We start from the raw sequence: 23,123 nt of genomic DNA on the forward strand, positions 1-23,123 counted from the left end.
ATTCTTTTTGCTTTTCACCTAGGGATGTACGCAGGAAGTTATTTCGGAGAGGTCCAAATTCAATATGACGATAAATTATATTAAAATTTGTAAAATTAGCCCTAAAATTAGATTAAATTTACAGAAAGTTGGGATTTCGGATCCCCAGGAGCAGGACGTACCCCCTGCGTACGTTCCTGATTCCACCTATAACAATACATACAGATACGACCCTGAATTTCGTGAAACAACAAGAAACGAGGATTCTTGTAATAGATTTCCAGAATATATCCTACATTCACTTTGCTAATCAGGATAGCCAACACGGATCAAGATGATACACGGGCTAGCGTAGTTTTTCTTCTTCTTTGTACTATGTAACATGAGTCACTCGTTTGTCACTAATCAATTGCACCTGTTCCCCAGAATACTTCGATTGCATTACGAAGAAAGGCCATCGACACCTCAATAAATTTGCCTTGACCAGTCTACGAAATATCTTAAAATTTTAGAATGTAAACATAAAAGCTTAATTATGGTGATCTGTTTATAAACATACGAACAGATTCATTACCTACGTGCTTTTGGCAAGTTATTTTTAATGCCTTTCACTCTTTCGTTTATTTATTTATTTATTTATTTATTTATTTATTTTGCCTGTTTTGACATACAATATGGAGAGTATCTCCTATAAGTTCTACAGTTGTCATGCATATAAATGCAAATTGTAATTACAGCTTATTACCCATTTGAAGTACAAAATTATAACAAACATTATAATTTTGTATATAACAAATATGTTACCTCTTTATAATGTGATGGTAACATATTATAAAGTCTCGTACAACTTAAATAAACATTTTTTGGTACTTGGAATAATTTTGTTGTACTACGTAAATGTCGTTTAATTGCCGCGTGTTGTATGCATGAATATCTCTTGTTTGTATAAACATCTGTTTGTTTTGTTCCACGAAGTGTATAGATTTATATATGTATAGGCTTGGAAGGGTTAAAATTCTTCCATGATGTTCTTTTATTTAGTCTGAATATTATTCGTAGTATTTTCTTTTGTATCCGAAATGTTTCCTGACTGCATACGGCTGACTCCCAAAAAATAATTCCAAAACTGAGGAGTGATTAAACTTTTGCATAGTATATCGATAATAAACTATTTCGTGAAACTGTATCATGTAACCTAAAGAACGCAAAACATAAAGTAGTCAATTTTTTATTTAATGTTTTAACATGGGTTTGCCAAGACAAATCATCATCGATGTAAACACCAAGTAATTTTGTTGCATTAGAATACTCAATTTGTTTTCCATTAATGTTTAGCGAAGGGAAGGATGGATTATTTCCTGGAAAACGAAAGTTTATTGCGACTGTTTTATCTGTATTTAGGAGAAGGTTATTTGCATTCAACCAAGTAACTCTTTTGCTTATAACCTTTTCTGTCTTTACCAATACTAAAATTGGGTCTTGTTCAGTAATAACTATATTTATATCATCAGCATATAACATGCATTTTGTGGGGTGTAAAGTTTTTATCAGATCATTTATGTAAATTATGAATAGAGTAGGGCCTAAAATAGAGCCCTGAGGGACACCTCTGGTAATTTTTGTTTGTTTTGAAAAGAAAGTGCAGGATCGATTTGATTCAACTTTTGTCACTTGAACAGTTTGGCATCTATTTGTTAGGTAGGATAAAAACCACTGGTTTGCTACGCCACGTATGCCATATTGAGACAATTTATTTAGCATAATATTGTGATCAATTTTGTCAAATGCCTTTGACAGATCGATGAACAAACCTATAACATAATTCTTATCATCAAGTGATTTCAGGACATCTGTAAGAAAATCAAATAAAGCGGTATCAATACTTTTATTCTTCTGAAAACCGTGCTGAAAAGTCGAGATAATATTATGATTTATTAAAAATTTGCTAAAACGTTCTGCCATGACTGACTCAAATATTTTTGAAAATATCAATAACACTGAAATAGGTCGATAATTTGTCATGACATTTTCATCACCCTTTTTAAAAGTTGGAACAACCTCAGCATTTTTAAGTAGTGTGGGAAATATACCGTTTTCTAACGAGAAATTTATAAGGTAACAAAGTTGATGTGTGATATGTTTCGCACATCTTTTAATTACAATGGAAGGGACTCGATCCATACCTGAAGAACTGCTGTTTGATAAGGATTTAATTATTCCTATTAACTCATCTATAGAAACTGGATTTAAGAACATAGACTTTGTGTTTATTTCTCCTTGATTTGGGAGTTTCTGTATTATTTTTAAGTGATCAGTATTATTCGTTTGATCAGCTGAATTTACTAAATGATTATTAAATATGTCTGCAATTTGCTGTGGATTGTTTATAACTTTACCATTTAGTTTAAGATATTCTACACTCTTAGGCCTGCTTGTGCCAAGAGTTTTATTGATTATTTGCCACATTGCTTTGGTCTTATTTCGGGCATTTAAAATCAAGCTATTGTTTTGCATTAACTTTGCTGCCCTTATGACCTCTAAAACAATATAAAAGTGTTCTAAAAGGCTACCAGAAAATTAAAAGATCACGGATAGAATCGACTGACCAGTTTAGCACCTTAGGTGTCATACAGTGGTGAATTTAAAGTTTGCAATGTATGAATAATGTTCTTTCAGTGTGGTCAAGGTGCCAAGATGCATTGGTGATTTAATTATAGGGAGACCAAATTTCACAGATGACCAAATCAGCAGGGTTTACAATTCCTCGTTGCAATGTATTATGTATTTAAAAAAAGGGGGAGAAAACTAACTAAACGCTACAAAAAAAAATATTTTGTGTACAGGTACATGTTGTACAGATAAAACAGTGTCTCACTTGTCTCACTTATTATTTAAGTACACCGTTGTGAAGTATTCCACGTTGAATCATGAACTTGAAATCCATAGTCTTGCAACTAGAACGGAAGCTTTGCTTCTTGACCGTAGTGAAAGGAGGAGCAAGGAATAGGCAAGTAGTTCAAATTAAAGACGAACTTAAATTATATGGATATTTCATTTATTTGTTTATTTTAATATTCTCAAGGAATCAATTTTCCTTTGTTTCCTGCATTAGAGTTGCTATATTTTGGCTGAACTTTAAATATTACCGCTTAAATCAAAGTATTTATTCGGCCGCATCATAAATAAATGAACTGATTTTGGCATACATAAAAATATATTTCTTAATCAGGGCTGGATCACCTGTATTTGCACGGGGCGGCAAGTTTTGGGGAACGGGAAAAGGCTGATATGAAGTATATATTTCCAAAGCCGTAGCCAGAGATTTCGGCGCCCGGGGTGAAAAAGAATTCGTTGCCTCCTACATTGATCATATCAAGCTTTTACTCCTATCGTTTTTTTTTTCCTTTCCTTTTCACATAAGAGAAGCAGCTTTTGTTGTTATGTTACGCTGAATTTTTATCAAGTTGCTTGGACAAACAATATCAACAAACAAAGGAATTATTACGCATTCTTTCACAAAGAAGAGCTGTTTTCAAGAGGCTTATCTTGGACTTTTTGTTAAACTTGACAAAACTACCTCTTGTTGGTATACAGAAGCTTGGAGAACAGTTATACAAATTTACAACTATTTACAACGTTTCATACTATCAGTCACAAATGAAATTTCAATACACTAGGAATTATGTTTTTAGTGTGTTCGAAATGGATGATTGCAGTAATTTCCAGTAATAATTTAAACTTTTGACATTTTATCCTATAGGTGACCACAGAAATAGCATTTTAATTTCGACTCACAATAAAAAAAAAAAAAAAAGTGAAATGTAACTGAAATTCAAAAAGGAGCCTTCTTTGCGAATTTCTAAATATTGATCGATGGAACTGAATAATATATTTAATGTCTGAATTTAAAATTTAAAATATAGTCTGGCTACTACATATCTTTGAAATTACAGTGATTGCTTAATTTCTTAATAAATGAAAGTTCTGAATTTAAGGTTACTTATTATTAATTAACATATTAGAAATACACAAGAATACACACACACACACACACACACACACACACACACATATATATATATATATATATATATATATATATATATAAAATACAGATAAAAATATCACACAGCTAGATACGAATACACAAAAAAAAAGTCCTGGCAATACAAGTAGTTGATGGAGAAATTATCTCAATAAATTCCTTCAGATTGGAAGCTTTTTATATATCAATGAAATAAAAGAAAAATCACTGGTAGTGATCAGTCTTTGAAAAGACGAAACTCGTTGGGTTAAGTTTGGGCCCCTTAAACCCTATTCTACAACTGCTTCAAGTTCGAAAATGTTATTATTCCCCCTATTTACCTTCATTTTTAATATTTCCGCGCAAACAGCAGGTTGATTGTGTCACTTCATCCGTCTCATTTTCCTCCGTCGTGATTAATCCGATTGGGTAGAAAAATGGGATTAATTAACAAAACTCGTCACCATCAAAACGCCGAACACGTATTTCAGACTTAACCGTTTCTGATTTTGAAAACGACCCTGCGTACATTGTAAGTAATTACTTGGCACCTTGTATATCACATCGTCATTATTAAATCAAATATAATAATTTTTTGAAAAGTATTAACTAAAAAGTTGTGACTGTTATTGAAACGTTCGGGTTGCGAGTGTAGCTCACAAGAAAAATTTTACCAAATCTATTTCTTTGCGAACCGACAACAATATTGATTTAATAGTATGCCGAGTGCGGCGCGGTTTACTCTTTTCCAACACTTTTCTTTCTTCTTGCTCGTTCAGCGCCTTTTGCTATTAGCGCCCGGGACGACGCAAGTGATCGGAAACTGGGAAAAAGGATCAAAAGTCAATTTTGTCAACTTCGCTGCCTATGAAATCGGTATCGATATTTAATTATAAGTATCTCTCCTGCTTCCAAACCCGGAGTTTCAGGACAGAAATATTTTCGCTGTCCATAAAATGCATGTAAACATGAACAAATAAAAATACCGAAAAATCAGTAAACAAATGAACCAAACAATATGATATGTTTTAACCATTTATATCGTTTCTGAGGTCGATGAAAGCGGTTGAATAGTATATTGAACTTAAATACTGTGTGTTTAATGAAAAGTTTTATTTGTTATCCATTGTCATATGGCTTTGTTAGTGTTACCGAAAAGTTACATATACGCTGATGTTAGTAGCTCTGCAGTCTAAGCTTATCCTTGCTTATCTGCAAAATAAGGCTTATTTAGTTGACCATGAGTATTACAAATGTTGAGCATTGGAAGTAGGTGCAGCCAAGCGCACCTGAAGGAGTCAGTCCAATCTAACTGGAAAAGCGTGGTAAACAATGTTGTGATCACAATTGAGATCTGCTATCTTGAGTCTTACAAAGGGAAAAGGTATATTGTCTTGTATGTAATTTGGATTGCCCTTCGTCCCTGAATCAAAGCTGTAGTGAACTCACATACGTATTGCAGAAATAAACTATCAGTCATGTGGAGCTGCTGTAAATTACACGTCAGTGCAGTAGTATATAAGAAGATTCTATATTGAATATTTTAATTTTACCGAAACAACATAATCCTGAACTAAATTACATCCCAGTAAGTATCAGTGTTTCTTGGAAGTAGTCAGGTGAAAAACCGCGAACTTTAATTTTGTATCTTAAGGCCAAACACTCATTTGTTTTACAGCGTCTTTTTATGAGCTGCACATACAATTGGAGGGGGAGCACATTGAACCTGTAACCGCTTCTTGGATGCATTTAACTTCTGTCATAACTTCGTACTGACTAGCGATGTCCAATTCACATAAGGCGTCAACATGTTTTCAATTTATAAACTGTATGTATGATTTGATTCAGAATGGTGGATTTCAAGATGGCGACTTTCATTGTTCTATGTCCTCCCCAATTTTTCTTCACCTTTATTACTCCTCTACATTGTTTCTTTGGTTATATTTTGCAGTATTTGACATTTATGCGAGGGGTTTCCACACTTTTTAACCACCCTGTATATATAACTGTACATATTGTAGCAGAGGTTGTTAGAATCACTTTCGCAGTATTTGCAATCGATTTAGAAAGGGCAATTACGTATAGAATGATAGATAGACGTCCGTTAACTTCCATTATTTCGGAACAAACTACTTTTGTCCGCTTTTTCCAAGTTTCCGACCACTGTGTGACGGCCCCGTTCGCTCCCGTAGGTGCGGCTCTGGTTATTTCTAGGGAAAGAGAGGCTGGGGCAGCTAATTGCTTAGTGCAGGCTCTGTTCGTAATATATGTGCTTTTATAATGATAGTAGGGCTATACATGCATACAACTAGTCTGTATGGATAGAATATGTGTCATCATTAATTAAAGGCAAACAACAATGCCAGTTAAGTGTACATGTATTTTGCTACCAGTGACAGATCCAGGAGGAGATCGGGGCGATCTCCCCCCCCCCCCCCGAGAAGATGAACCTTTCTTATTTTATATATAAATAAAACCCATCCCAGAGTTTGGAGCTCTTAAAAGTAGCTCTAAGTAGCAGTATTACAACCCACCGTTCCCCCAGAAGTCCGGCCTGGATCCGCCCCTGTTCGCTCACAAATAAATAAGATTTTTTTCTATCAAAATAAAAACGTTTTTATTGGCAACAAAAGACATACATTTTAGCGCCATAAAAATTATTTTTTTCCTCAGCTTTCTTGAAAACTACGCATGATAATTCACGTTCAAACGTCATTTTGTTTATCTCAATGTGATCTATTCATTGATGAATGTCTTACATATCAACAATTTTATAGTTAAACACAGTGGCGGCTAATGTTAGTGTTGCAGCGTTGCACAACGACCAAAGTATTTCAAGAAAAAATATTATTATCAATAGTAGTAAAGAACAGAAATAATACTTTCTAATACTCGCATACATACACTTTAAATAACATATTTTTAACTTCTGTAACTGTCCGTTCCGTTAATCCGTTTTGAAAAACGAAAAATAATCCGTCACAGAGTCTCTAATTTATATTGTGTTGCAGCGAGCATACAACGACCAGATTCCTTCAGCGCGGCAATTGGAGCAAATGTTAAGTCTCCTTTCCCCTATTTCAGAAGTTAAACGGACTGGTCGTTGCAGTGCTTCTGCAACACAGCACGGTTTCCAGTGAACGAGAAGGTTTTTCGTGCTAAATAAAATTTCTGAATTTTCTTTCACTAGCAATTAACAAATGGAATTTGTTTTTATGCATTCATATTTTTAAATTACGGGACCATACTGAAGCAAATCAATATAATGACAATTAAAAGAAGTGATTGCAGAATTACAAGATAAGAAAGAAAATATCTAGTAGAGGAGAAAACAAACTAAAGTAGACCCGCATTTACAAGTTAATTCTTAGCTTATATTCATAATGAAGGCTTCTTCTACAGTAATTTTTGAATCAAATATTAATAAATCAGTATGTAGAATCTCTCCCCCCTCTCTGTGGATAGTATTTTAGTATAAACATATTTATTTTATAAAATAAGTATATTTTATACTCTTGATAATTTCCACATAAAACTGTATGATGGGGAACGCCACATTGAATTTGGGACTAGTTAGCAATGCTAAGGGGCGTAGCCACGAGGGGGTCCACCGGGTCCGGTTCTCCAAAAATTTCCAAAACTTCACTAACATTTGTAGACTTTCTTAACGAAATATACTTGTTTAACAGAGAAACGATTGATGTATGCTAAATATTTTATTTTACGCCTCATCATGTAGCCTACTCTTTCTTTCCTTATAGAAATAATCGTTCTATCATTTTCTCCTAAAAATATAGATGACTCTAAGTAAGAATTACTTATCGTCTTTTCGGGTGCAGTATAAGACAGTTTCCATATTATGTAGACTTTGGACCTCTCCCAGTTAACATTTCTGGGTGTAGAACTGGCAGTGCTGTTTGTGTTGATGTTCTTTGATTTTTAGCTTCTGTTACATGCTGATCTTTCATCTGGCGGGTTTCAAGGTTTCCTTTCCAGCACATATCACATTGGTAAGCGTTGTTTCGCCTCATGTGGAAGTATATTGTGTTCATCGTGCATTGCGTAACAACCAAGACGGATGATTTGGAATATAGTTTTTTTTTTCTTTTACGCACATATGTATATGTTGATGTATGAATATGTGACATTCGGAATTCATATACCAGTACCTCTTTTGTATCAGCTGTTTTGGTTTTTAATTATTAGGCTTAATTTTATTGTGTGCTTTAATTCTGTAAATAACCTACAAATTCTGAATGAATTATATACCATGACTTCTGTAAATAACTTACAAAAAACATTGACCAGCTTTCAACTGAGGCAAAACAAGCAAAGTGCAATTCAGGAGAGTGTTCGAAAAAAAATCCAGTTTAAATTTACAGGATATCTTATGGCAGTAGTGTTGTTTGCACCAGATACATTTCCTCAATTTATTTTAAATTTTCCTGGATAAACTGTGAATAAAGTGTGTTCAATGTACATTTTTTTATAACACTAATCTCTGCTACGAGCTCTCTTCGGTCAACGCTGAAGAGGAATTCGGATCACTGTCAGGGACTGAGTTTGCTAGAATGAATCGTTCGCAATAATCTAAAAAAAATATTTAGTGAATCTACAAAGCTTCTGAAATTAATATTAACTGTACCTATGACGTCAGTAAAAGAAGAAAAGTTCTTTTTCACATCAAAAAGAATTGACACTTTCAAGAAATTGAATGTCCCAAGAAAGGTTATCACCATTGGTTGTGCTTTCCATCGAAAAAGACCTGACAATAAGAATACTAGAGTTCAACCAGCATGTATTAGGCAGATTTGTTCCAATCAAAGAGAGAAGAATGAACTAACTAATTAAATAAGGTGATTAATCGGATTGAATGTTGTGCATTTTTTATTTTTTAAAAACAGAATTTTATTTAATTTAACATGTCACATAGCATTTGCATATAAAGTTATGCTGATTAGTCAATGAGTCCACTTTATATTTTCTGTCTCTTATCGTTCGTACTGCAACACCCGAAACCACAATCCACCGGCCGCCACTGGTTAAACAGATAACAAAATTTAAGTGCACATCATAATGTTTATATCTCGTTACCTATAGTATGTACTGTCGTCTTCCCGGTGAAATAATGAAGAGCTTAATAATAATATATTTCAGCTTGAGTTTCACCTTAATAAGTGCCATGGTTCTCGTTCAGCATAACTTTTATTTTTACAATTTTATTCTCGAAAACTACGCATGAACTTTTACATCCATACATATCATTGTGTTCAGTTTCATAAACTCTATTGTGAGCCACGGTGGCTCAGTGGTAGAGCGCTTTATTTATCTCTGGTGCGTGGGGTCCCTGGTTCGATCCTCTGCCAAGTAAGTTTGTGGTGGACAACATCGTATCCGTGGGTTTTCTAGGGATACTTCCATTTCATTCCATTAATTCTTCCTTCAACATCGTCTCTCTCTTAGACTAAAGAACCTAATTGTCGGACATTACACTGGCATATTTTTATTTTTAATAACCTCTATCGATTGGTATATGTCTCATATTTGGACATTTTGTTTTCGTTAAAGGCTAATACAGGAATGTAAATTTAGGGGTTTTACTGCTTCTAAGTATTTAAACTCCATTTCAAAATAGTTTGGAAGCTACATGATGGTTTGTTCTACCACAGTGACTTATGACTGTCCATCTGGTACATGAAGGTCACTGTCGACCAGAGTGTGAGTAAAATCCGCGTGGAATCATTTCTACCATGTGTATTTATGACATCCAATGTTATTTCCTTCTTAACAGAGTGGTTAACGTGCACGCGATCCCAGGTTCAGTTATTTCCAGTGGGTTACTCTCCTCGAATACAAACCCAAATAGTGTTCAGTCCTCTTCACTGGTATAGTGGCTAGCGCTTGCGCTTTGGTGCACGGGGATCCGGAGTTCGATTCTCGTTAGTGGGAGAGTATTGAAATTTGAACGCATTATGGTAGTTCGGATTCCAACTTAAACTGTAGGTTGACAACCAACCAAGTTACCACTTCCCGTTCGGATACCACTTTAAACAGTAAGTCCTGATTGATTCTAAAAAGGAACGTTAAACTTCAACCAGTCATTTAATGTAGTGAGCGTGTTCGCTATTGTTTGATTTGGAGTTTAACATTTCTTTTTAACACTGAGCTATATAAGACGCAAACGTACAGCTTAAACTGCGATCCAAACGCACTGAGCTTAAATCGAACTTGGACCTGCTACGTCAAAGGTCCGAATACTAACCATATATTTAATGAAGAAGCTATTTGAGTTGTGAAACACTTTTAAGATATTACTCCTCATTCATAAATATAATGTTCCCATTATACATTTTTTAAACTTTATTTCCTTAATTTATTGATATGTTTTATACATTTACCGACAATTGTTTCTACACTCGTTTCCTTGTCCATTTGTCTTAAAGCATTACACCAGATACTAAACACCACAAAAATGCCAATGCTAAGAGCATTCAACCAGAAGCCTACTGAAATACATGTTAAAATACAACAAAACGAGTGGATGGAAACACTCACGGCGCGTATGTAAAGCTAACATAAACCTGTCCGTACTTTGTTGATCGATACCACATATGAAAGCATGGGCGGCGATTCGGGGGGGGCAAAGGGGGGCAGTTGCCCCCCCCACTTTTTCCAAGTGACCAATTAATGTATATAGTTTCATTTGGAAACGTAAAGTTTTTGTATCTTATAACTGGTTCATAGAAAAACTGGTGCTATATAATATTTGCCTTGCGTGAGCACCTATTGGTTGTCTTCCTGTGGAGTTAAGAAAGCTACAAGAATTGGGTTTTAATTGGCACGCAAAATTGCCCAAAAATTAACCGATTGGAGTGCAACAATTCCAGCGTACTTTCACTTCTTCTTACAGGGGCTCGATATATTAGTCAACCGCTTTGAAACTAATTGAGAAAACATTTCGAAAAAAAAAAAAAAAAAAAAAAAAAGCTTTCACAAGTTATTCTTTAATTGCACAGAAGTCGACAGTTGCTAAAATGTCTTTTCTTCTTTCTAACAATAAGGAATATTGATTAAAAAGAGAGTAATAAGAGACAACTTCTACCTTTTTCATTGTTGTGCAGTGTAATATACGAGTAAGTGGTGTATTTATGGATGTACGAGTGTATATACAATTAAATTTAGTGAATTCAACATAATTCTAGGTTTTAGGATTATTTTGTATAATTGGAGTGTGGAGTGAATCTAAGTATTATTGTGTTTTGATGTGTTCCAAGAAAGTGAGAATTGTGTCTAATGACAACGAACATGTTTCGGGAAGCTGCCAAAGTAAATATTTCTTTAAATGTTGTAGCATATGCTTGTAGTATTTACTGTTCTTCTAAGAGTAATAACGTACATTTAATGGCATGTGTGGAATTAAAAATATAAGTTGTTCATTAATCTCCAGTTTGCAAAACAAGTCTCATTATGCATTACTATGATTAATATTATCCTTTCTATTTATCTGTTGTATAAATTCGTTATTAAATAATCTGATCATACAATTTTCCAACCACAATTTTAAGATGTTCTTGAGCAAGGAATCAAATCTCTTCTTACACTTTCATAGGGCTGGTACCTACTTGCGTTGCTCTTGTCAATTTACTTAATAAAATATGAAATACGGTGTACGCTATTTTAATTGAAAAAGATAGTATCCTTTCAATTATACAACCTTTCGTCAAACAAAGTGTTAGAAACAACCAGGGAAGCTAACATTGATATACAAATATTGAGATCATGTCTTGCCCCCCCACTTTTAACGTCGAATCGCCGCCACTGTATGAAAGATAACTCTACACTGGTATCCACCAGGAAAGGGCCCTATGACGAAATCATCCAAGTCTAGTCACAGCATATAGCTGCTGGAAGAATCTGGTACGGAACAAGGCCCTGGGGAGGGATAAGTTACCAAGGGGAGGGGGAAGTGATATCAAAATGATTGCAATTTTATGTACTAAACAAAGGGTTAGTACCTCTTCCTGTATTTTTTGGCTAACACTATGGGGAAATCATTATACAGTACTTTCATTGTACTTTCTCAATTCTTTCAAACCAGGGAATTTTTTACCCCCTAATACCCCCTTACACCCTCCCTGTGATGGACGATATCCCCCCTGGAAAAACAGGTCGATACCCCCAAGGGGTTGTACAATTTTATGTTATTACTATTATCGGTGCCATGAGTGTAAAATATAGCCCAATAGATAATCTCTTGGTGATATTTTCTGGCACATAACTCAACACACTAAATATTACCTTCAATATCTTCAACCTAAATATTAGCTTTGATTTTATATTTTTCATTCCCTACTCATGAAATTTTGTGAAGTATTGCGCTCAAAGAACTACTTGAGAATCATATAAACAATCCATGTTAGAACTGAAATCTGATACCAGAACAATATCAAAGTTGGCTCACTATAATCAGTAATATAAAGGTGATTAGGTAACTTCAATTTAGAAGTAGAAAACTGAAAACCTAACCGTGATAAGCAGGCATTAGTGGTGGCGCACGAAGGCTGTTCGGTCAAGTTCAGCATTGAAAACTGCTCTTGTTTCATTCACTCGATAACAGAGCTTGAAACAAGAAATGGTGGTGTAAGAGCATCAATCTGTCAAATGAATGGGCAGAGCACACTGTCTTTGTTAGTCCTTGTGTTTTTATATTCATCTAGAGAACTTTCAGAAAACGCAAGAAAACATGACAGGAGTGACAGTGTTGCTACTCAAGTCCATCAGCAGTTTAACATTCAGCGTGAAGGAATTTCGGTAGTAACTAAAGATTTATTCAAAATCGCATATTTCCTATATCCGAAGAAATACCACACCCATCCAAATGGAGACCCCTAGTTAGTACAGTGGCATCGCTAGACCATTAAAGAGCAATAAAGCAGCATATAAGAAACTCAGCAGAGAATGCACATAAGTTGTCGCATTATTCTATTACTTCTACTCTAGAATCTTTTGGTATTGCCACCACTGAATCTATAAAAGACAAGTTCTTTAGAATTAGTAAATTCTCACTCATGTCAGACGAATGCACAGATATAAATGGAAGAGAAATTCTGAGTATTTGTATATGTTACACAGAGGCTTGCAAAGTGAAGGAGACCTTCGTTTGTACTGTTCCAGTTCAGTCTACTTTAGGAAGAATGCATCAAAGAGACAATTATTCAAGAAATACATAAAGGGCTTAGTACTGCAAAATTGACTGCTGAGGCTTTTGATTGTGCTTCAAATGTCAGCGGTGAAAAATCTGGAGTTCAGGCACGTCTCGAAGAAGATTCACCTAGGTTGATTTTCTTTCGTTGCAAAAACCATCTTTTGCAACTGACTTTGATAAGAGCATGTGGAACTTCAAAAGATATTAAAAGGATTGTAAATGTAGTGAGTAAACTGTACACAGCATTTCATGGGAGTCACAAGCGACTGAAAGTTCTGCAGGAAGTAGAATCTTCAATAGACACTACTTCTCAGAAATTGGTGCAATATGCTTCCACTAGGGGGCTTTCATATGAAAATAGTATTTCTGTGGTGATCAAACATTATGCTGCAATATGCATTGTGTTAGAGCATATCTATGTTAATGCAAGAGACATGTAATCAGATGCTGGTGGGCTATTGCTGGAACTAAGAAAGTCATCGACAACTTTTACACTAGTACTGTTAAATACATTTTGTAGTTACTTTCAAAACTAAGCAAATGTCAAGTGGAAATGATATGGTTAGTACAGCACTAAAGTAGGTAGAAGGTGTCATTGCACATTTGGAAGATATAACTTTTGAAGTGATTTCAGAACGTGCTGAAAGTGTTGTAGAAAAAGCAAAATCTCAGAATGGAAGAAAACTTGAAACCCCAAGAACTCAAGGCTCTTTCTCCAGTTACAAATCAAAAATTATTAGCAACATGAAGGAAAGGTTTGGTGGTCCTCTCAAACAGCTGTCTCACTTCTATGATGTGTTTAAAAACACCTCCGTCTCACCTGATTTAACTGAAGTGGCCAGCATTTCTAATGTTAATAAATCTAAACTCGAACTAGAGTATAACATTTACAAAAGAGTTCCTGCAGGTCCTAACATCAGCATCCACCAAAACTCTTGGATCTTTCCTGTGGAGAAGAAAGAAGAATTATGTTCCTAACTCTGTCCGAAGTAGCAAGTGTTCTTCTATTACTTCCTGTGGGCAGAGGTAGAGCGTTCATTTTCTACAATGAACAAGTGTTATATTCAGATCGATGCCGTCTTAGTTGTGAACATGTAAACAAATTTAATGAAAATATGTATAGAAGGCCCCTCTACTCCTGATATTCGCTCCGGTTCTGAAGAAGAAGAAAAACAAAGGCTAAATGAACTGATAGATAAAGCTTGGAACATCTGGTTAAAGCAACATCACAGAAATATGTAGATAACTACTATGCATAAAGATACGTGAAGAATGAATGAACGTGGTGCAACTTTGGTAGTACAAAAGACATGTATGACGATAAGTATATGTCTGTGTGTGCGTGAGGGTGGGAATAACAAAATGTGTTCATACAATAGCAAATAAAACTGAAAGGAAAGTATTTTTCTTTTCTCCTATTCATAATTAAAGCAAATAACGCAATCCTTTGCCAGGTAATTTGTAATGTATATGTAGTATTGCAGACCTACAAACTCTCCCGCATTTCGACGTTCGCTCCCGCTCTCCCGCAACGAAGTAGCAAATTCCCACATAGTCGAAATGGGGTAGAGGGGAAAGTAACCGCTTAATATACCTTTTCTTTAAAAAAAAAAAATACCGTTGAAATTTCAGCTGATTTATTTTTCGGCTGAAATAAAGTATACATTGAACTACAATAATAGTGGGTACCTGTTCCCCATCCATAGGCACTTGTTCCCCATCATTAGACAAATTTGTGTTGATCGCACAGTAGAAACTAACGGATCAAATTTAGGGCCGAGCTGTGTTTACACATGTGCAGGTGCGTGTGTGAGAGAGAGAGAGAGAGAGTGAGTGAGAGACAAATAGTCTATCCGTCCTTCGACGGCTGCTACTATTATAGTTTAAATTTCGAGGAAGTCTCCCACCTAAAATTCCTCCCAGGTTGGCAGGTCTGGTATTGAGAAATGATACGCTTAAGAACTCCCTTTTTAAAACATAAAACACATCGTTACAATCTACACCCCCTCTCCGATTCATTACACCCCCCTTGAAGAAAATTTCTGGCAAATACCCTGTTTCAAACTGCAACTCGCTTAGTTGAGTGGTCTCAGATACTATTGGTGAGTGCAAGACAAAATATTGAGTTCGAGTTCCTTTTCCTAGTGAAGGGATTACTGTATAACATATATCGACTCTTATTAATTCTGATTTTCTTGTTTATCAAATATAGCTTTCTCTTGCCTATATGTTAGCGCGAAAGACTCGGATCGATTTCTGTTGGAGTTTATGTGTGTAGAAAGGTTTATATCGGTTCTTCTCTCTGACCCGCATTAGAAACTTCAGTGAGTGCTTTCATATTACACTTTCCTACTATAAACTACAAATAAATTTAGTGAAATAGTGAAAGAGAAGTGGCAAAATATAAAAATGACGTGCTAATAAGACATATTCTCCTAGTTTAAAACACACTAGATTTAGATATAAAGTACATAATTTATACAAGAACAACATTCGTTAACAAATGCCTTACCCACAAGCAAAAGTATTAAGAAATCTTTCATAATAATTATCGTATTTTGAGGCACTCTAGAAACAGAATAATATCTGTGTTTGCTGCGTAAAAGGTGTTAAGTCCAAAATGTTCTAAACGTTTGAACTTAAAAACCTTTTTATAATAATTTGTGGGGAACAATTTATGCAGATATTTAAAACACTCAACACTTGGTCGGCAATGTAAAACGCTTAATAAACGTTGTTTTTTTAAGACTTTACACAAGTAGAAAATTTTCAATTCCAATGTTTGTCAAATGACTACGATTTATGATTTTTGGACTTAACACCTTTTACAGAGCAAATATATATGTTTGGGAAGTATTTTGAAGAGGATGAGCTGTTTATTTTTGTGTATAAACAAAAAATGCTAATAATCGATTTAGTATGTTTCTTTTCCAAATACATTATAATAGTATTTTACAATATCACAGTTGTTTATTTTGTATTTACTATTTCTATTATTCTTTCTAGAAGGAAAAGAGCTTACGAGAGAAGGAAGAGGGGAAGGACCAACTAGAGGGAAAGGTCGCGAGAAAAGGGAAGATGCTGACTATCAAGCTGCTCGAGCTGCTGAGGATTCTGTAATGTACAAAAAGCTATCAGATGAAGGAGGTGGGCGCCAGCAACAAGCAGAACGAGAAATCAAACGAGGTGTGTTGAGTCAGCTTATAGAGAAAGTGAGAACTAAGGAAGACAGAAAGAAATCACCAATGCAGGAGGATGTGAGAAGTCTTAGTAGAGAAAGGAAATTAGTAGCAGACATGAAAGGACGTGCTGATGGTAAGAGCAAAGGTGAAGATGAAAGGCCTGCACAAGCTTTAAAAAGTGGGAAAACGTACAGAAGTAAGAGTGCAGGTGGCCAATCTGACGTAGGAGTTCGTTATGGTACAAGTTCAAGAGATGGATCTAAGCTATATCACAGTATTAGTGTTAAAATGCACAGTTCACGGGATGGAGATTTAGATATTCCACCCCCTCCTTCGAAGGTTCAAGAAGAACCTCCACATTCTGAGGCTGAATCGTCTCGTAGTACTGTAGGATGTATGGATGTGGAAAAGCTTGAGAGCCATCTAAAGGAAAAACTCCACGACATGGGTCGCTCTGTTGGGCGAATGATTCGTTCAGAGAGAGGTGGACTCCGAGAACCCTTCCAGGAGCTGGGAACAGATAAAAGTTCTGGTGATGATGATTATCAGAGAATTCCTGTGGAAATAGATAAGGGAAGAGGGGAGTGGAATCGTTCTGAAGTGAGAGTGCTAGTTCATCATGAACCAACGAGTACACCTGCTTCACCAAGTCATTTTCGGGAAGAATCCCTCCTTTATGGATGGGAGAAAAGTGAACCTCTTAAGAAACAAAATTCGTGTGAAAGCCTAACTTTGAGTTCTGTTTCAGTGAACAGCCGTAGGTCCTCAGTAGATTTTGACAGAAAATCGCTAATTTTAATGGGTAGAACTAGTATGAAATCGCAAATGCAGAAGCAACATTCGTGGGAAACTTTTCCCCCGAAGCGTGATAGTCATACATTTTGTAAAAATCCGAACGAATTCCAAGGAGCTTTCGAATTGAAACCTAGTACCTTAAAAAAAGCAGATAGTTTTGAAGGCCATGAAGAAGCTGTGAGAACTCTTGTGGCAGCAGTACAAGAAACTAGGACACAACAAAGAAAAATGAAACCTAGCACCAATTAACATGTGTCTGTTTTAAGATGCCAAATAGAGAAGACTGTATGTATATTCATTAGAGTATTTGTGAATTTCTTTAGTGGCAAAGTCCTAGGTCATGTGTTTGTTGTAGGAATAAGTGAATATTGTTACGTTGGTCACTATTGCCTTCTGAATATAACGTTGTATGATAAGATATTTAGAAAGCGTTTAAGGTATTTCTAGGGCTAAATACCTAAGTATAACTTCTTAATTTCTTTTATCTCTTACAGAGTGAAGTAAAACTGTTCTTTGCGATTTATGAATGAAAGATCGTTAATTTATGGTACTAATTAGACGAGGCATTTGTGCTATTCTTACGTTGGAAATTATCCTAATTATCGTGGCCTAAATTAACTTTAGAGTATGAAATTAAAATATATATATATATATATATATATATATATATATATATATATATATATATATATATATATATATATATACTTGTTTGCTAATTCCGCAACTACTTTGACAGAAAATATGTAAACAATCATCTAGTGTAGAATTTATGTTCAATCCAAGCTTTATAATTACAAATATATATTTTTTTTTGGTTGTGAAAACTTTCTATGAGAATTTAGAGAAATATAATAGTAAATTTTGAAGTGTGAAATTTACAGCACGTTAATTGAATAATTAGGGATTACACAAAATATTAGAAATTCCGTACGTTAATGTTTTTGCTCTTTGATTTGAAAGTTAGAGGAAACATTAAAGATATGTGAAATGCTTCTTTATGTCTTCCTTCGATTGTGATGATTTTGGATCTTAATTTATTGTAATTATTCAATTTTCTATTAATTATTAGTGAAATGTTTGATGACAAGAATACTTGCCAATCAAGGAATAACTAGTCACAAAATACGTTGATTGGAATCACTTTCTATAGTCTCAAACGATAACGTCAAATACAAATAATAGGATAACATTAAACACGAATGTTTATATTATAATGTACAGGATTGATAATCAAAAGGTAGTAGATAATATTATATATGAATAGATGGTAGAAGAATGTCAATAAATATATGTATATATATGTTGCATCAAATGTTGACATGAAGGACATAGAAGACATTGTAATTTGTGGATCTTATCATACAACAATATTGTGATGTAATTAGTATTTAGAAAGGAGATCGAGCCTAGGCAGTAAAGAAAAATTTATAACAAAAGTGTTATAAATTTACGTATATATTCATAGTTTACGTATATGTAAGAAAGATAACTTTTGATATGGTGTACATGCACGTTGTAAATATAAAAATGAATGTTAATTAACACTATAGAATCTTAATATATACATGGCAATATGATGCTGTTTTCTTCTATATATTGATTCCCGCATTATGTTCTAGATGGTGGTTATGAGTCGCCTATTGTAAATTGTGTACATTGTCGACAAATTGTCGTGCCAAGGGAAAAATAAAACTTAAAATTGATGCATTAACTCAGACAAATTTAGTCTTGTACAAGGTCACAAATATGGAATAGAGAATATGTATATGATTGTGGTACAGCTATAAACAGTTGCTGGTTGAAAATAATTTGGTTCATTCTCATGAAGAAATGGTAGAGAAAAATGAAAATGGAATCAAAAAATATAGTTATACGTAATTGCACATAACGTGTTCTTTTTAAATTAAGAATTATACGCATATATACTCTTGTATATATTGTTGACCAAAGTATGCATGATTGTGTTATAATATTATATATAATCTTGTATATATTTGTTTAATTATTTGAAGGAAATATTTATAAAAATGAATAATGCATTGATTGCATATAATTCCATTCTTTTTTAATTAAAATAAGAGTTCTTTTAGTCACGTTTTGACCATACGCAGTAAACCTGTACATAATTTATACAAATGTGTGTTAAGCAAAAGCACATTATTCAGTAATTTCCAAATTTTATTGGTCCAATGAAAAATATTTTATACACGACGCAAGTAGAGAATTCGTGCATTATTAAAATGTATTTCTTGGGAGGAAGTAAACGCTTTGGTTACATGTGTTGTCAAGGTCCTTTGTCCTTGACTTAATAGGAATAAGGTCAAAAGTAATAACTTTTGATTTAAATTTCAAAAATAAAAAAAATAAAAAAAATAAATCTAGGATAAGGCCTTAAATAATATATTTAAAATACTAGGTAACATTGAAACTCTCCTAAACCAATATGTTGGTTAAAGCCTTGATGGCATACGTATACGGAGATTCATTTATGGTTGATTTTAAAAGATACATACAGTGAATATGTATGTCATGGGTGTCTGAAAAGTCAATAATGATTGTAGATCTAACTAAAGTTCTACAATCTGTATTTGCCTAGAAGATCCGTTTGCAGATCGTTAATAATGATACTTTGATATTGTGGCCTTAACAAGAGGTTGGTTTTGAAATTTGCTTTTAATACCATTAATACCATTGATTTTAGATTAGACATATTTGGTTGCTTAACGGTTGAATTTAAGTATTATTACATCCACCTCTGAACTTAGTAACTAATCTGAACATTCAGTAACACCACTCATCTGATGTTTAAAAAAAAAAAAAAATCAAAATTCACAGTACATTAAGAACAACATTGAATAAATCACCATTAGATGTATCATGGAACGTGAAACTGAAAGATTTCATTTCATTTTTAATGGCCTAAAAAGCTTTCGAGAAAATATTTTAAATAGTTAAATGACTGGTGTAATCAGAATTGTCAAATATTTATCTGTGTATTTAATTTTATGTTCCTTTAATATATCGTATAAGCCAATGATACTGGGTTCCCTCCGAAAATCGAACCCAGAATCACGTGTACAATGAGAGTCTGGCAACCAGATTATCTCAAGGCTTGTTTGTAACAAATACAATAGAAATTTGATTGGCAAAAATGTATCATAGTGACCGGTAAATTTGAAATCCAATACTTCAGTTTAGAAAATAATTTGTTTGTTGTATCCTGCAAAGTATTACATTTGTTTACTTCGTAACTTGTAGCGATTTGCATGTCTTTCAATAAATACTGTGCAACTTATTTCAACCAAAAGTGTAAATGTCGACTAAATATTGTCAGATATTGATAAGCAGCAAGGATTGGAATATTGAGATTTGAATAAAAGACAAAGAGCACATATTGTTGCTATATTTAAATATTTAATATTTAATGATAGAATGATAGCTTTTAAGGAAAAAAGGCCAAATTTTCATCAGAACTAAATAGTAAGGCTAGATCAAAATCATGCAATATGGGACCTTGTATTGTACTTCAATCTCCACAACTGCAAAGTATTCTGCTTTAAGAGAAAAAGAAGCAAATGTAATTATATTTACAAGATTTTATTATTAAGTATCCTGCCTTTTGACAGGTCCTGGTATTAATTATTTTATTTTATTTTATTTATTTAAGGTTTGGGCCTGTAAATGTTTCTTCCACGTTTCTCGATCTTCAGCTTCCTCTCTTAACTACCAATAGTTTCTTCTATTTTTCAAATCATCGATCAGTTGTGCTCTTCTTCCTACTTCTCGCTTTCCTTCTATGGCGGTATGAAGAAGACAATTTCTTCGCAAGATGTGTCCAATCCAATTAGCCTAGAAAGAATGCTGGCTAAAAGAGTCTTCTTCTCTTCTATCCGTTTTGAAACATCTTCGTTTGTTTATCTCCATTCCCATTAATGCTTCCTTCATTAAACATTCACTGTAAATGTTGGATAATAATTAGAGCGACACACTACATCCTTTCTAACTCCTCTTCCAATCTCCACACTATTGATGTCTCCTACATTCAAGCGCAACTTCACTTGTTGCCCTATGTACAGGTTGCGAATTAGTCATCGGTCTCTCCAGTTGACCCCAATTTCATTAAATATTTTCAGAAGTTTGGTCCAATTGAACCGGTTTAAAGAATTTTGCCAGTTGACGAAGCACAAACACAATTCTTCCTTTACGCCAAGAACTCGTTCTGATATAATTCTTAGCAAGGCAACAGTATCTCTGATACCTTTTCCTTTCCGGAATCCAAATTGATCTTTAACATCTCTTCTATCTTACTTTCCAGCGGCATGTTCATTATGCGCGCAACAATCTTTCCAGTGTGGAAAATAAGGCTAATGAGTCTATGATTGCTACTTCTTCTTCGGATGCTTTCTCTTGGGTAATGCCATCATTGTAACATCAAGTAAATCTTTTGGCCATTCTCTATCTACGTAGATCTGATTAATAAGTTAAGTCAGTACTTTCATTGCATTGCCCCCTAATCTCTTGAGCAAATCTGCTGGTATGTCGTCTCCAGTGGCTTTCCTCCTTCGCATGTCTTTAATGGCTTGTACTGCTTCACTTTTCAATATACTGGGTCCTTGTTTTACATCATCCACTCTTCCAGTGCTTCGATCGCAATATCTTTGGAACGGTTCCAATCATACAGATTTTATATATATATATTGCTCCAAAATTCTAAGGATTCTTTGATGATCAGTACTTACATGACCTTGTTGATCTTCGATTCCAAATGTACGTACATTTTTGTTAGCTTTCCCTTCTAATTCTTGTGCTTTCTGATACATCAGATCATATCTGCCGCGTCGTTGAAGTTCCATTATTTCTTCATGTATCTGTTCCGTGTACTTTTCTTTGGCTTTGGCCGTCTCTCTTCTGAAATTATTATTTAACCTTCTGTATTCTCTGATATTCATTGTTTTCATCCTTCCCCGTTCCTTCATCTTCTTAAGCATTGCTTCAGTTATCCATGGTTTGCTCGGAACTCCTTCCAATTCGCCAATGTTATTGTGGAGTTTGTCTACTTAGGATCTGTTTAACTTTTTCACAACTATTTTCTACATTGCCTACAATATCGCTCACTACACAGAATTGTTCTTCAGTCTCTTTTTTCACATCACGGTCGCTCTACGTTCCATTTTCGATTTCCCATCTTTCTTTATTGACTTTAACCACAAGGAGATTGTGATCTGAATCAATGTCCGCTCCCAGTAGTGTCTTCACGTCTCGTACACTATTCTGAAACGTTGCTTGACAAGCATGTATTATAATCGATTTGGTAGCGTTTCGTATCTTCTGGACTCTTCCACGTGTATAGATCGTTTCTTTTCTGAAACCACGTATTCATCACCACCATATCTTGCTGCCTGCAGAAGTCGATAAGTATTGGCCCCGTGCGCTTTTTCTACCTAGTCCAAATGGTCCCATTATCTGATTCGCACCTTCGTCTCCTACCACGCTGTTCAAGTCTCCCATTACTATGGTATTCACCTTACCTCTTCCCTCCTGATGCAGTATGTCACTAAATTCATCATATATTACTTCTACTTCATTGTCGGTTGTTGGCCGACCATGCTGAAATTTTATACCTCCCTCATTTAAAAAGATAAATATAAACCATATTTGCAAAAGTGTACAAGCTTAAATTATAGAAAGCCTGATCTACAAATTATTTTGTAAAAGTTTTAACCAGAAATAGGTAGTAAATAATATAATGCTGATAGCGAGTTTCATGGTACGATTCTGATTTATTATTTGAAACTTCAATAACTATTTACTTTTCACCTCCAGACTAACCTTAAAATTAAAATGCTCTGTAGCTCAGCGGTATCTGGTAAGAAGAATCCCAAAAGCAGACTTAGCTGTATCAAAGCTTATAGTAAGCAAATACAGTGTGTATAAG

The 23,123-nt window shown here is 34.4% G+C and overlaps 1 protein-coding gene across 1 annotated transcript in view; it reads left to right on the plus strand.

The window, feature by feature from the left end:
• Positions 1-17,809, plus strand: part of LOC145671246 (RING finger protein 207-like) — a 456,974-nt gene extending 439,165 nt beyond the window's left edge. Inside the window, exon 12 of the mRNA XM_081740160.1 lies at positions 16,215-17,809. Coding sequence (XP_081596286.1) covers positions 16,215-17,434 — 1,220 coding nt within the window. The 3' untranslated portion in view covers positions 17,435-17,809. The remainder of the gene's footprint in view (positions 1-16,214) is intronic.
• The last annotated feature ends 5,314 nt before the right edge of the window (positions 17,810-23,123 follow it).

The sequence above is a fragment of the Thermobia domestica genome, chromosome 15, assembly GCF_964235325.1.
Source record: "Thermobia domestica chromosome 15, izTheDome1.hap1.1, whole genome shotgun sequence".
NCBI lineage: Eukaryota > Metazoa > Arthropoda > Insecta > Zygentoma > Lepismatidae > Thermobia > Thermobia domestica.